Source organism: Belonocnema kinseyi, chromosome 7 (genome assembly GCF_010883055.1).
Source record: "Belonocnema kinseyi isolate 2016_QV_RU_SX_M_011 chromosome 7, B_treatae_v1, whole genome shotgun sequence".
NCBI lineage: Eukaryota > Metazoa > Arthropoda > Insecta > Hymenoptera > Cynipidae > Belonocnema > Belonocnema kinseyi.
The window spans coordinates 3,742,674-3,757,624 of record NC_046663.1 but is presented as its reverse complement, the minus strand read 5'-3'; the positions used below and the strand labels follow the sequence as shown (position 1 = coordinate 3,757,624).

Genomic DNA, 14,951 nt, shown 5'->3' with positions numbered 1-14,951 from the left:
TTAAAATCTTGTAGACGCTGTTTTGAAAATTTTGGAAATCTTAAAATATTTTCTTGAAATTAATTTTTCAGAATAAAACATCAATTTGAATTTTCCTAGAAATCTTAATAATTTTTTGTTATTATTCTTTAAAGGCTATTCAAAATGTTCAAATAGCTTCTAAATTTGTTATTTTAAATAATTTTCCAATGATTTAAAAACTTTAAAATATCTCTGAAACTTACTCGATTTTTAAAATAAATTAATAAGTGTAAATTTTGTATTTTTTTATACAAAATTTATTTAATATTTTAAAATATTTTCTCTAAATTAATGTTTCGAAATAAGACATCAAAAATTTTCCCAAGAATGGTAAGAAATGCTTTCAAGACTTCTAAATTTACCTTAAACTTACTCAATCAGAAAAAAATTAATAATTGATCAATAACCGTTTACACATAAAAATGCAAAAATTTCACTTACAATTTAAAAATGTTAAAAAAAGAAGCATTAAAATTTTAACGATTCAATTTCAAATTATTTAATTTTAAATGTAAAACGTTAAATATTGCTATTTATTTAAAAAATCTTTTTTTAAATAACATTTTTTTAGTCGAATGGGTTGTGCCGTTGTGGCTTGCCACTCGTTACGGATCCTTCCCCAGATTTATCGAATTATCATTTAAATCTAATATCGCAGAATTACCCATGGCCAACACTAGCTCAAATTAGATTAATTGAGAATGAGTGTAGAAGGATGCAAAATCAGTGTGAATAAAGCAATCATAGGTTAGGTTAGCACATTCTTTTATACGCTTTAGGAAATTACTTAGAATCCTTTTATTTGTTATCCAAGTTAAAGAAGAAAGAAGGAGGTTCATTGTATTTAGGGACTTGACGTCTTGTCTCAATCGACGGAAGTGTTCCTCGCTCCCTCAAAATCTCAAAAAGCACACAGCACATGTCACCGTTCAACACTTAACCTCACCACTGCACACTGCACCCAGTGCCGTTGGGCCTCTTGTCACGAAGCCACTATAAACACACGGTGGAACCGTCTACTGATTCCTTACCGACTCGAGTAAAGTAAAACAAATTTATTTATGACGTGCGGAACCATACTAAGGCCGGCACATGTCAAAACAAACCGGCGTAGCCATCTTGCCAAGAAACATCGAGCCGGCAGACCACCAGGGGAACATTCAGTCCGAAACACGGAATTAACAACCGGCAGTGGGGATAAAGAGGGCAACACCTCACGGCTGGCCATCGGCTTGTGTGAAGGAACTCGTTTTGTCCACTAATTTCTTGGCATACAGAGACTGAGGATTGTGGGAAACTATGTCCGATTGAGGTAAGCGTCAGCAAAGAGTAGAACCTAATTCTGCCTCCAGAGCTTTAATTATGTGCCTTTTTTATTTTGAGTGAGTTTTCTTTTCTTTTCTTGTGCATTTTGAGTGGGTTCGTGAGCGTGATTAATGCCACTATTGGGTGGTTGTGACACGTTTCGAAGTAACAGTAATTAATATGTGAGCCTATCCTTTCGTTTGTTTAGAGTTTTCTTTTTTCTGTATCAATTTAGATTTAAGCCGATTTGTGATTTCGTCACGATTACGCCCTTCAGACAGGAAACGCTCTTGAGTTGAGAGGAAGCGATCCTCTTTAATTTTATTTAAATTTATAATGTAATAAATTTTTATTTGTTTCAATGTTTTTAACTAAAGAGTCACAATGTTTTTTCTAGCCCCCACTTATCCATTTACCGATTGAGCAGGGACTTTTTTATAAGAGATTTTCCTAAAGTAGTAATAAATTATGAATCCTGCTCCCCTTTTGGAGTGACGCTAAGAACGTATCTGGCGCTTGACTATGGTAGGTAATGTTTAAATTACCTTTTAACCATTAAGGACACCAGGATTTGAGCATTGTTTCCCCTTTTTGTCCTAACGATTGGAGATAGTGTTACAAAGTTGAAGTAAGTACTAAGAAATTTTGAAGTATGGCTTCTTGAAGTGCCTGAGCCTAAACGACAACGCTATACATTTACCGACATTTAGCTGGAGCCCGGCAATTTTGAAGAGAGTAGTTTGTCAATTTTTTATGATTTTATAAAAATATCTTACGTTCTTATTGAATTTTATATTATTTGCGTGTGTTGATTCACCATGAAATTATTGCTGTGATTTTTGTTGTTGTTGCTACTTTTGTTAATTGTTTATTTATATTTTTGCCAATTGATTTTATTTCAAATTCCGGTTTATATATACACTTGTTGAGTGCCGTATGCTGGGTACATTTACAATAATTAAAGAATGTGCAAAATTTTAGATACTTCCGGGATTTAAAATATTTTCGGCTATTCGTACGGAATTTTCGGAATTGCGCTCAAAATTTTTTTTCATGTTGCTCGTGACTATAAGTGTTGAATTAGATTTTTCGAAGATTTTCAGGAATCGAACAGGAAATGGATTCACCTTTAGTTAGTATCTATTAGTACGGAAGTTTGAGAATTTTCTAGATTTTACCCAGGACCATACGAAATTAGGGAAGTTTAGATATTGTTTACAGGTTTATTTTTCCAAATTTTCGTGAGATGGTGGAGACGGTCTAGAGGTCCGGAATTTTAAAAGACTTCGCGATTTCAGTGAAACTTTCTTTTGGATTTCGCAATATTGAGGCTAGTGATACGGAATTTCGGCGATTATCCGATTTTGAAACGAACTTCATAATTTCATCGCGATTTTGAAGCATTTTTAGAATTCTTTTTCAGTATTCGAATAAAAATCATCGAGATTTGCTCTGAGTGTTAGGAATTATTTAATGATAATTCTTTTTCGAAATTATTAGAAAATTGAATAAATAAAGTAAAATTTCGAGAAATGGATTGTTCTACAGTTAAGGCCGTGTGATGAGTATAACAGCTGATCAAGTCAGCCCTAAGATCAATTTTTTTTCACCCATATTGAAAAATAAAAGTTTAAATAACGCGGAAATTTTTTCGGGAAATGTTAATAAATATTACAGGATCGTTTGTGGCCTTGCAAAGAGTTGTAGGAAGAAAAAAGTTTATTTATGCAAATAATGATTATCGACGGACACATTTAGGTTTAACAGCAGTAGTTTGACTTTTAACTTTCTCTGACGGTAATCATGCAATCTGTTTTACCCACAGACCCCTAGAAGTTCGACGTTGTCTACTCGCTGCGCTAGAGCTGCTTTGACACAGCTGATACCAGGTTGATACGTATGTCAGACCAAATATGTTTATTTGCATTTCAAATGCAAACAATAGTTTTTGCATTATTTGTGCATAATGTTCGTGAGCTATTTTGTTTGTATTGCCCCACTTTGATCAATATAAACGTCATAAATAGCCCATTGACAACTGCAAATTGATTTCAGGGTTTGACGACAGCACGGTCAGTATTTCTCCAAAATAGTCATTAAAAAAAAAACGTTTTGCACTATTCTAATTATTTAGGACAATAGATATATTCTTGCATGCCTTCTATTTATCGTGCCAAATTTTTAACACCATATCTCATTCCGTGTGGACGTAAGTTAGGAAAGAAAACTTCCGCTGGCATTTTCTTCAAAAAAATTATTTCTCAAAATTTCCACCGGAACAAAGCAGAGACATGGACTTTATTACCTCCTCTTTCATTTCCCAAACTTTCAGAGCGATACCTCATTTCGTTTAGACCTAAGTTGGGAAAGAAAAATTGAAGACCAGGTTTGGTCACGTGACCCTCTCGTCACATGGCCTTAAAGTAGATAGGTAATGGGCGGAAACTACCGATACGGTTATTAATTGGGCAAGTTCGTTGACCGAAAAGGAACTTCGCGAAATTTTAGGGTATTTCAGCCTATCCACGGATGGGGATGACATGGCTAAGAGATGGCGCCTGGTAAGGTTCCAACAGCATTGCCGTCAGATGCATCAGTCGTGGGCGGAGACTGGGGAGCGAGACTTGTCTGCAGAGATCGAGAGACTACGGCTTTCGCTTTTCGCGAATAAAGAAACCCCCTTAGGTATTCACGATGCCCCTCCGATGACGTTACATGCACAAAACCTTTTTTCACCCACCGGTTATGAAACACATCTGGTAACGGAACCTCTCTGCGCACATACTACCAACGTTGGTAGTGTGACATTTGCGAGGAATCTAGAGAGTGTCGTCACATTTTCTCCATCCACATTCGTGACCCCTTTATATACACCTGCCAGTCGTTCGACCATGGTCACTTCGGCCTTTCAAGACATTGTCCAATCTGCAGGGCCAAGGATGTCTGTCTACATTCAGGATTCCTGCCTAGCTGGAAATAGTGGGGATAATTTGCATTCGATGAATATCTCAGGTGTTTCAGAGCCTCACTTTGAAGTATTAAGAGAGGATATAGATTCGAATGCATGTTACCGCTACTTTACGTAACACTAACTAAGGCGTCGAACACTTCATAGCCTTTGCAAGTCGATTAATGCAAGGCGCTGAGAAAAACTACATCGTAATGGAGCAAGAATGTTTAGCGGTGGTATGGGCGGTTGAAATGTTTAGGACATATTTGGAGGGCTTTCATTTCATGGTGATTACGGACCACAGTAGTCTCCGATGGCTCTATTACTTGAGAGATCCCACTGGGAGATTGGGCAGATGGGCCCTTAAATTGTTACAATACGACTTTGAGGTTAAACATCGAAAGGGTGCCTTTCATCACGTACCAGACACACTGTCGCGCATGTACGAACCAGACTCTGGGGTGGTGTGTGCTATCGGCAAGACCGATGATTTGTGGTATACTCGCAGAACTAAATTGGTCCAGTAGATGCCTTATCAGTTTCCGGATTGGATACTATAAGGTAAGCGTCTATACTGCTATCGCCCCGAACCATCTTACCGATCCATTTTTGCCTGATTTACAGGCATGGAAACTGGTTTTGTCATTGGAGCTTAGAGGCGGTGCGATTATTGAGGCTAACGACACCACGATATCTGGACATTTGGATGTGGACAAAACCTTCCAGCGTATGTCATTGCTTTACCATTCGCCTGGCATGTTCAACGATGTTTGAAAATACGTACGAGCATGCCAAACTTGTCAGAGAATGAAAGTGGATTAGGCGGGTCCAGTGGGTTTGAAGGGTAAGAGGGTGATAGAGCAGCCTTGGTCGGTGGTAGCAGCGGACATAATGGGCCCGTTCCCACCGAGTCGCTCTGGTTACCAGTACATCTTGGTTTTCCAGGATATATTCACTAAGTGGATTGAGGTTCTGCCTTTCCGAAAGGCCAATGCCACTAGCGTTCAGAAGGCATTTGAGGACACTGTTATCTTTAGATGGGGAATTCCGAAAGTACTGTTTACGGATAATGGCACCGAGTTTGTGAACAAACTGATTTCAAAAGCCGCATCGGAATTAGGGATTAGGCACTCGACTACCCCACCGTATTACGCTCAAGCTAATCCGGTTAAGAGGGTTAATCGTGTGCTTAAACCCATGATATCATCCTTTGTAGAGGGTGATCATCGTAACTGGGATAAACATCTTCCCGATTTCCGTTTTGCGTATAATATGACTGTGCATAGTTCCACTCGTGTGTCGCCAGCGATCTTAAATTATGGTAGAGAGCCTAGGTTGGCAAACACGCTAAGAAGGCAGGAAGAGGGAGCCCCAGATATAGTTCCGTTAGCTGTAGAGGATTAGGTATGTAGAATTAAGCGATTGTCGACTCTTAGAGATCTGGTCGCACATCACTTAGATGTAACATTCGATCGTCAGGCGAAATACTATAATCGCCGTAGACGAGATATTCCCTACCAAGTGGGTGACATTGTTTGGCGTAAAACCCATATTCTGTCATCGGCTATAGATTATGTTTCAAAGAAGTTAACCCCGAAATATGCAGGTCCTTTCCAGGTTACAAAAATAGTATCATCAGTAGTTTACGGAATCAAAAATAAATCCGGGATAATTGAAAAAGCTTTATTTAGTTTTAAGCCTTTTCGTGTAGAGTTTAGGATGTAGATTTAGTTCTGAACTTTAATTTTTGCCTTAGCTGCCTAATTACGGGATTATCAACGATCAAGTTTTATTCTAAGATTGAAAATTTTATTTTGTTTGAGTCGAAACCAACTGAGGTAAGACTACAGTCCAATAAGAAAACAAATTATTTTTGTTTTTGTTTTGTAAAGACGAATCGCGTCAGTAATATGAATTTTGCACCAGTTCACGAAACTAGGAGTAGACAAAATACCATAATACAGCAATAATTTCCTGATAGAGTCAGGTAATTAACAGATTTTTAACAAAAGGAAAATATCTTTTCCCAAAATCCTTCTTGTTTCATTAGTTATTGAACGAATTTTTTTTTTTCCTTTTCTTTCTTCTAACCGATCTATGAACACTCAAATGCACAGGCAATCACAAGAAAAACCAATGTCAATAGAATCTAAGCGATGCTCATATTCGATATTTAATCTGGAGGTCGGATTGCTGACGCTTGCTGGTCATGGTGACCACACTGGTCAGTCTGGGAAGGGGTGTTGTGACGTTGTGGCTTGCCACTCGTTACGGATCCTTCCCCAGATTTATCGAATTATCATTTAAATCTAATATCGCAGAATTATCCATGGTCAACACTAGCCCAGATTAGATTAATTGAGAATGAGTGTAAAAAGATGCAGAATGAGTGTGAATAAAGCAATCACAGGTTAGGTTAGCACATTCTTTTATACACTTGAGGAAATTATTTCGATTACCTTTTATTTGTTATCCAAGTTAAATAAGAAAGCCGGAGGTTCATTGTATTTAGGGATCTGACGTCTTGTCTCAATCGACGGAAGTGTTCCTCGCTCCCTCAAAATCTCAAAAAGCAGACAGCACATGTCACCGTTCAACACCCAACCTCACCACTGCACCCAGTGCCGTTGCGCCTCTAGTCACGAAGCCACTATAAACACACGGTGGAACCGTCTACTGATTCCTTACCGACGCGAGTAAAGTAAAACAAATTGATTTACGACGTGCGGAACCATACTCAGGCCGGCACATGTCAAAACAAACCGGCGTAGCCATCTTGCCAGGAAACATCGAGCCGGCAGACCACCAGGGGAACATTCAGTCCGATACACGAAAGTAACAACCGATAGTGGGAATAAAGGGATCAGTACCTGGCGGCCAGGCAATTCTGGCGGGACTGATGGAAGAGTCGAGGCTGAGAGCAGCAGGACGCTATCCAGTCTAGTCTTGGCCATCGGCTTGTGTGAAGGAACTCGTTTTGTCCACTAATTTCTTGGCATATAGAGACTGAGGATTGTGGGAAACTTATGTCCGATTGAGGTACGCGTCAGCAAAGAGTATAATCTAATTCTGCCTCCAGAGCTTTAATTATGTGCCTTTTTTATTTTGAGTGAGTTTTCTTTTCTTGTGTAATTTGAGTGGGTTCGTGAGCGTGATTAATGCCACTATTGGGTGGTTGTGACGCGTTTCGAAGTAACAGTAATTAATATGTGAGCCTATCCTTTCGTTTGTTTAGAGTTTTTTTTATGTCAATTTAGATTTAAGCCGATTTGTGGTTTCGTAACGGTTACGCCCTTCAGACAGGAAACGCTCTCTATTTGTGAGGAAGCGATCCTCTTTAATTTCATTTAAATTTATAATGTAATAAATTTTTACTTGTTTCCATTTTTTTAACTAAAGAGTCACAATGTTTTTCCTCGCCCCCACTTATCCCTTTACCGATTGAGTAGGGACTTTTTTATAAGAGATTTTCCTAAAGTAGTAATAAATTATGAATCCTTCTCCCCTTTTGGAGTGACGCTAAGAACGCATCTAGCGATTGACTACGGTAGGTAATATTTAAATTACCTTTTAACCACTAAAGATGCCAGGATTTGAGCATTGTTTCCCCTTTCTGTCCTAACGATTGGAAATAGTGTTACAGGGTTAAAAATGGAATATTTCAGATTTTACATTTTTTTAACTGTTACGGTTTTCGAATTAAAACAGTTTAATTCCTAGGGTTTAATTCTGTAAATTGTTTAATTTTTAACACATTCAGAATCTTCTTGTAAATTTAATTATTGTTTAAATTTTAATATTCGAACAATTTAGAAAATCGTTGATTAATTAATATTTACAATTGATCATCTTGATGCGTTTTTTATCCAAATTTTTCAATTTTAAAAATTTTAATTCTTAATATTTTAAGTCTTTAAATCTGCATTGTACAATTCTATCAATTGAAAGTGTATGCTTAAAAATTGTAAACCTAAGTGGAAAATTTTTGAATTAAAAAATTGTAGAACGACGCATTGTAGACTGAATAAATCCATAGATTAAAAAATGAACAATTTATATCATCTAAAATTTAAGACAAAAAATAACTAATAATTTTTTTTTAATTACAGTAAGTGTGAGAGATATTCAGAAGTTATAAAAATATGTAAATTTAATTTAAAACTTGAAAATGTTTCAACACTTTTAAAACAAAATGTAGATTTTCGACGTTTTCGAAATAAAATCTTCAAATTTATGATAACTTTCTATTTTGAAAAATTAATTTTCAAAGAAAATTTAAGCAAATATCAAAAGGTTTTAAAAGTTTTCTAAAAATGTGAAAGAAAAATCTGGAATATTTTGAGGCAATTTTTTCATTAAAATTTTTTTTTTCAATTTTAGGAAAATCTTGAGTTAGTTTAAAATATATTTAGGAATGTAAGAAGTTTTGTAGAGATTTAAAAGATTTTAAAACTTTGAAAGATTTCCGAAAATTTATCACATTTTTCTAATTTCTCCTAAACTTATAAAAGTCCTAAATATTAGGAAAATTATATTTACATAACCTTAAAAACAAATTAACTTAAAAGAAATAGTTTTTTGTTATTGAAAATTATTCTTCCTATAGAAATTATAATTTGGATGAAATTTTGTAGTTCGGCTGAGAAAAATTTTGGGTTAAAAATATGTCTTTTTGGATGAAGACAACTCTTTTTCAATTAAAATTACGATTTTTTTAGTAGAAAAATATTACATTTTTCGTTGAAAATTAACTTTTCTTGGTTGAAATTTTAACTTCTTGGTGAAAAATTAAACTATTTTGTTAAAAATTCATTTCTCTGGTCGAAAATTCATCTTGTTGATTAATAATTAATCTGTTTTGGTTGAGGATTCAACTATTTTGTTGAAAATTTGTAATTTTGGATGAATTGAACTATTTTTAAGTGAAAATGGGATTGTTATTTTAACTGAAATATTAACTAATACAGATTTCGTTAAGAAATCATCTATTTTCGTTAAAAATGCAACTAAGTGGTAAAAATTGAAACTTAATGGTTAAAAATTAATTTTTTGGGCTTAAAAAATTTAACTGTTTTGTAGAAAAATCGCCTGTTTCGGAAAAATACCATATTTTTGGTTAAAAATGCTACTGGTTGAAAATTAAACTTTTTTGCTCGCGGTTTCAACTAATTTCTTAAAAATTCATTTTTTTGGTTGAAGATTTATGTTTTTAGTCGAAATTAAATTAAAATAAAATAAATTAAAATTAGTCGAAATTTGGTTTGAAAAATAATTTGCTTTGGTGGAGATTTCATCTTTTTCGTTGAAAATTCATATTTTACAGTTAACAAATTTAACTGGTCTGTAGAAAATTCGTATCTTTTCGAAAAAAATTCATATTTTTTGGTTACAAATGCAACTCGTAAAAATGATTCATTTTTGGTTGATGGTTCAACTATATTGTCGAAACTTCGTCTTTTTCTAATAAATACAACTATTTTTGATTAAAAATTTTTTTTTTTGAATTGCCTAAAAAATCATAGGAAAAGTATATTTATGTAACCTTGAATATAGAATGTTAAAAATTAGATACATTAATGTTAAAACAGAATTTTTCAAGAAGAAGGTTAATGCTCTACCAAAAAGTCGAATTTTCAACCAAATTGTAAAAAATTTAAGAAAAAAGGAGGATTTATCAACAAAATGGTTGACTTTTCAAGCAAAAAATGTTATTTTGCAAACCAGAAAGTTATTTTCTACTAAATAGTTCAATTTTTAACTAAATAGTTTAATTTTCTACCAAATTATTAATTTTTCAAGGCAAAAAGGCCAATTCTCGAAAAAAAATTGAATTTTCAAGACGATAATGTAAATTTTTAGCTAATTTGATGAATCCACATATTTTTTTTTTTAAATGATATAACTTTAAACCAAATATTTGTTTTTTTTTCTAGAGAAAAAGACGAACTTTCAATAAATTACATAAATTTTCTACCAAAAAGATAAATTTTTCACTAATAATATTATTATTCAACAAGCAAAGACGAATTTTCAACAAAGTTTATCAACGAATTGTAGAATATTGAAGACGAAAATACCAAATATCTACAAAACAGTTAAATATTCAAGCAGAAAAGGTAATTTTAAAAAAAAAGTTATTTTTTGCCAAATAGTTTAATTTTCAATAAGAAATATGAATTTAAAAAAAGTTAATTTCCAAATAAACAGTTGTTTTACACCAAAGAAGACAAATTTTTAACAAAATACATGCATTTTTAACCAAAAAGATGAATTTTTGACCAAGAAGATAAATATTCTACCGAAAAAGACGATTTTTCAACAAAATTGTTGAATGTTGAAACAGAAAAGACGAATTACCTACAAAAACGGTTGAATTTTTAAGCAGAAAATGTGATTTTTCAACAAAAAAGTTATTTTCTATCAAATAGTTCAATTTTTAATCAAATAATTTAATTTCTAACCAAAAATATGAATTTTCAAGAAAAAGCTATAATTTTCAACTATCTAGTTTAATTTTCTACCATGAATCTTTAACCAAAAAAAAATTTTTTAAGTAATTTAACTTTAAAACAAATAGTTGTTTTTTCAACCGAAAAAATTTTTTAAATTCTTTTTTGTTTGAAATTAAACTTTTTCTTCAAATTTTGACTTCAAAAATATTAGGAAAGGTACATTTCTTTAAATAATACAAATTAAATAATAAAAAATTTTTAAAATGAATTTTCAACAAAGTAGTTCATCTTATGACCAAGAAATTTAAATTTTAATCCAAAAAAGATTAATATTTAAGCAAATAGTTCAATCTTCTACCAAGAAAACAATTTTTCAAAAAAATACATCCATTTTCAAAAAAAATTGTTGAAGATTGAAGCCAAAAAAGACGAATTATCTACAAAACGGTTGAATTTTTAAACAAAAAATATGATTTTTCAATAAACAAGTTATTTCCCACCAAGCATGATCAATTTTTAATTAAATAATTTAATTTTCAACCAAAAATATGAATTTTCTAGAAGTAAAGTTAATTTTCAACTAAATATTTTAATTTTCTACTATGAATCTTCAACTGAAAAAAAATTGAAAGCAGTGCCCAAATAATTATTTTTTTGTTACAAAAAAAAAAAAATTTCAGCCAAATAGTTGAATTTTTGTCTAGACTAGATCAATTTTTATTTAAAAATATAAATTTGGAACCAAAGATGGAATAGTTCGATTGAGTGTAGTTCAACTTTCAGCCAAGAAATTTAACTTTTAACCAAAAAAGCTTAATATTTAAGAACCAAGAAGATGATTTTTCAACAAAATAAGTCCATTTTCAAAAAAATTGTTGAACATTAAAGCCAAAAATTAAGAATTATCTACAAAACGGTTGAATTTTCAAGCAGAAAATGTGATTTTTGAACAAAAAAAGTTATTTTTTTGTACCGAACAGTTCAATTTTTAAACAAGTAATTTAATGTTCATCAAAAATTATGAATTTTCTAGAAGGAAAGTTAATTTTCAACTAAATATTTTAATTTTCTACTATAAATCTAAAACAGAAAATAATATTTTTTTAAAGTAGTCATGAAACCAAATAGTTACTTTTTGTAAAAAAAAAAAAAAAAAAAAAAAACGAATTTTCAGCAAAATATTCGAATTTTTACTAGAATATATCAATTTTCATTTCAAAATGTAAATTTCGAACCAAAAATAGAATAGTTTGGTTGAGGGTTCAACTAAATTGTTGAAAATCTATATTTTTGGGATGAATTAAATTATTCTTTTATCTTTTATAAATTTTTTTTGGTTGAAATGGAACATTTTTGTTGAAATTTTAACTGGAAACAACTGAAATCTTAAAAAATCTTAGGAAAAGTATATTTATTTAAACTTGAAAACTGATTGTTAAAAATTAAATTAAACAATTTTAAAATAAATGTTTAACAAAGTAGTTCATCCTTCAACCAATAAATTTAACTTTTAACCAAAAAAGATTAATGTTTAAGAATCGAGAAGAAGATTTTTAAACAAAATATGGCCATTTTCAAAAAATTTTTTGAAGATTAATGCAAAATCAACCAAAAATATGAATTTTCTAGAAGTAAAGTTAATTTTCAACTAAATATTTTAATTTTCTACTATGAATCTTCAACTGGAAAAAAATTGAAAGCAGTGCCTAAATAATAATTTTTTTGTTACAAAAAAAACGAAATTTCAGCCAAATAGTCGAATTTTTAACTAGACTAGATCAATTTTTATTTAAAAATATAAATTTGTAACCAAAGATGGAATAGTTTGATTGAGTGTTCAACTACATTTTTGAAAATACTTCTTCTTTGGATTAATTTAACTGTTTTTTATTAATTTTTAAAAATATTTTTTGGTTGAAATTTAACTTTTTTTGTTGAAGGTTAGACTTGAAATATCTGAAATCTTCAAAAAAGTTAGGAAAAGTACAATTATTTAACCTTGAAAACTGAATGTTGAAAATTAAATAATTAAGTAAAACAATTTTAAAATTAATTTTTAACAAAGTAGTTCATCTTGCAGCCAAGAAATTTAACTTTTAACCAAAAAATCTTAATATTTAAGAACCAAGAAGACGATTTTTCAACAAAATAAGTCCATTTTCAAAAAAACTGTTGAACATTAAAGCCAAAAATTAAGAATTATCTACAAAACGGTTGAATTTTCAAGCAGAAAATGTGATTTTTGAACAAAAAAAGTTATTTTTTTGTACCGAACAGTTCAATTTTCTACTATGAATCTAAAACAGAAAATTATTTTTTTTAAAGTAGTCATGAAACCAAATAGTTACTTTTTGTAAAAAAAAAACAAAACGAATTTTTGTTGAAATTTTGACTGGAAACATCTGAAATTTTAAAAAATCTTAGGAAAAGTATATTTATTTAAACTTGACAACTTATTGTTAAAAATTAAATAAAGCAATTTTAAAATAAATGTTTAACAAAATAGTTCATCCTTCAACCAAGAAATTTAACTTTTAACCAAAAAAGATTAATGTTTAAGAATCGAGAAGAAGATTTTTAAACAAAATATGGCCATTTTCAAAAAAATTGTTGAACATTGAAGCCAAAAAATACGAATTATGTACAAAATGGTTGAATTTTCAAGCAAAAAATGTGATTTTTCTACAAGAAAGTTATTTTTTACAAAACATCAATTTTTAACTAAATAATTTAATTTTCAAACAAACGTATGAATTTTCTAGAAGTAAAGTTAATTTTCTACTATGAATCTTCAACTGAAAATAAATAATTTTTTAAAGAGTATTGTAACATTAAACCAAATATTTTTGTAAAAAAAAAAAACGAATTTTCAGCCAAGTAATCGAATTTTTAACTAGAATATACCAATTTTCGTTTCAAAATGTAAATTATATTATCGAAAATTCGTATTTTTTATTAATTCAACTGTTTTTATGTTAAAAAATCTTCTTAGTTTGAAATGAAATTTTTTGTTGAAGTTTGGACTAGAAATATCGCAAATCTTCAAAAATGATTTTAAAATTTCTCAAAAATCTTAGGAAAAGTATATTTATATAACCGTGAAAACGAATAATCTCAATAAATAAATAATTATTCAAAACTATATAAAAATATAAAAATAAAATTTTTTCTTACCGATGCAAGAGATACTGACAAGAACCATTACGACCCAAGTAACTAAGCTTGCCAATAAATGAAAAATTGCAATCATGAGAAGGGACAATACTGAAATAAATAATAATATAATATTAATAATAAATTAATGAATTCTATAATTGTTCTATGTTAGAAGCAAAAGAAATCAGTTGAGAAGACTTACAAAAGGCTAGAAACGAAAACCCTAAAATCTCTCTCCAAGTTTTGTACAAATCCCCTAGTATTTGTTCCAGAACATCCCAAGAATTCAGCACTCCGTATAAATTAGAAACAATTGCTCCTGCTGTTTCTTTAATTGCTTTCGGAATACAGCGATTTAAAACCGTGATGCTGTCGTAAACAGGCAAATCCGGACAAGATCCGGTTTTATTTTTCGTGTTTATGTTGGTGCAAGCACTGAAATTGCTGCCAGGTCTATCATGACACAACTGCGAGCCAGTTTCCTTATAAAATCGACACACGTCGTCCATTGTACTCAATTTCCGATTCGGACATTGCTTTACACAGATTTTCAATGAGTTCTTCACGTTTGTCACGTCCATGAAAAAGAGAAATCTGAAGGAAAAAAAATCAAAGCCGTTTTTTTTTTTTAATTCCCGAATTTTTTTTCTGGTTGTAAATATTAAATACCAGGCCTAGAACTCACTTGAGAAATAAAAAATAGTACAATAGTGTCACAAATTTAAAAAATAGTGTCATACAATTTTTCCAGTATTAAACTTATGTGCTGTTTCAATTTCAAAGTTTATAATCTGAAATCTAAAAATTTGCAATGGAAAATTAACTTTATTTTTTAAACAACATTTCCAGTTTCCTGACCTATTTTTTACTACAATTTTTTTTTTTTTTTGAATTGTCTAAAAAATCATAGGAAAAGTATATTTATGTAACCTTGAATATAGAATATTAAAAATTAAATACAAAAATTTTAAAAAAGAACTTTTCATTAAGAAGGTTAATGTTCTACGAAAAAGACGAATTTTCAACAAAATTGTAAAAAATTTAAGCAAAAAGGAAGAATTATCAAC

The 14,951-nt window shown here is 30.9% G+C and overlaps 1 protein-coding gene across 1 annotated transcript in view; it reads right to left on the bottom strand.

Moving 5' to 3' along the window:
* Window positions 1-14,951, bottom strand: part of LOC117176288 (CTL-like protein 1) — a 45,656-nt gene that overhangs the window by 18,942 nt on the left and 11,763 nt on the right. The window contains exons 3-4 of the mRNA XM_033366474.1: window positions 14,087-14,478; window positions 13,903-13,992 (exon numbers count right to left, since the gene is read on the bottom strand). Coding sequence (XP_033222365.1) covers window positions 13,903-13,992; window positions 14,087-14,478 — 482 coding nt within the window. The remainder of the gene's footprint in view (window positions 1-13,902; window positions 13,993-14,086; window positions 14,479-14,951) is intronic.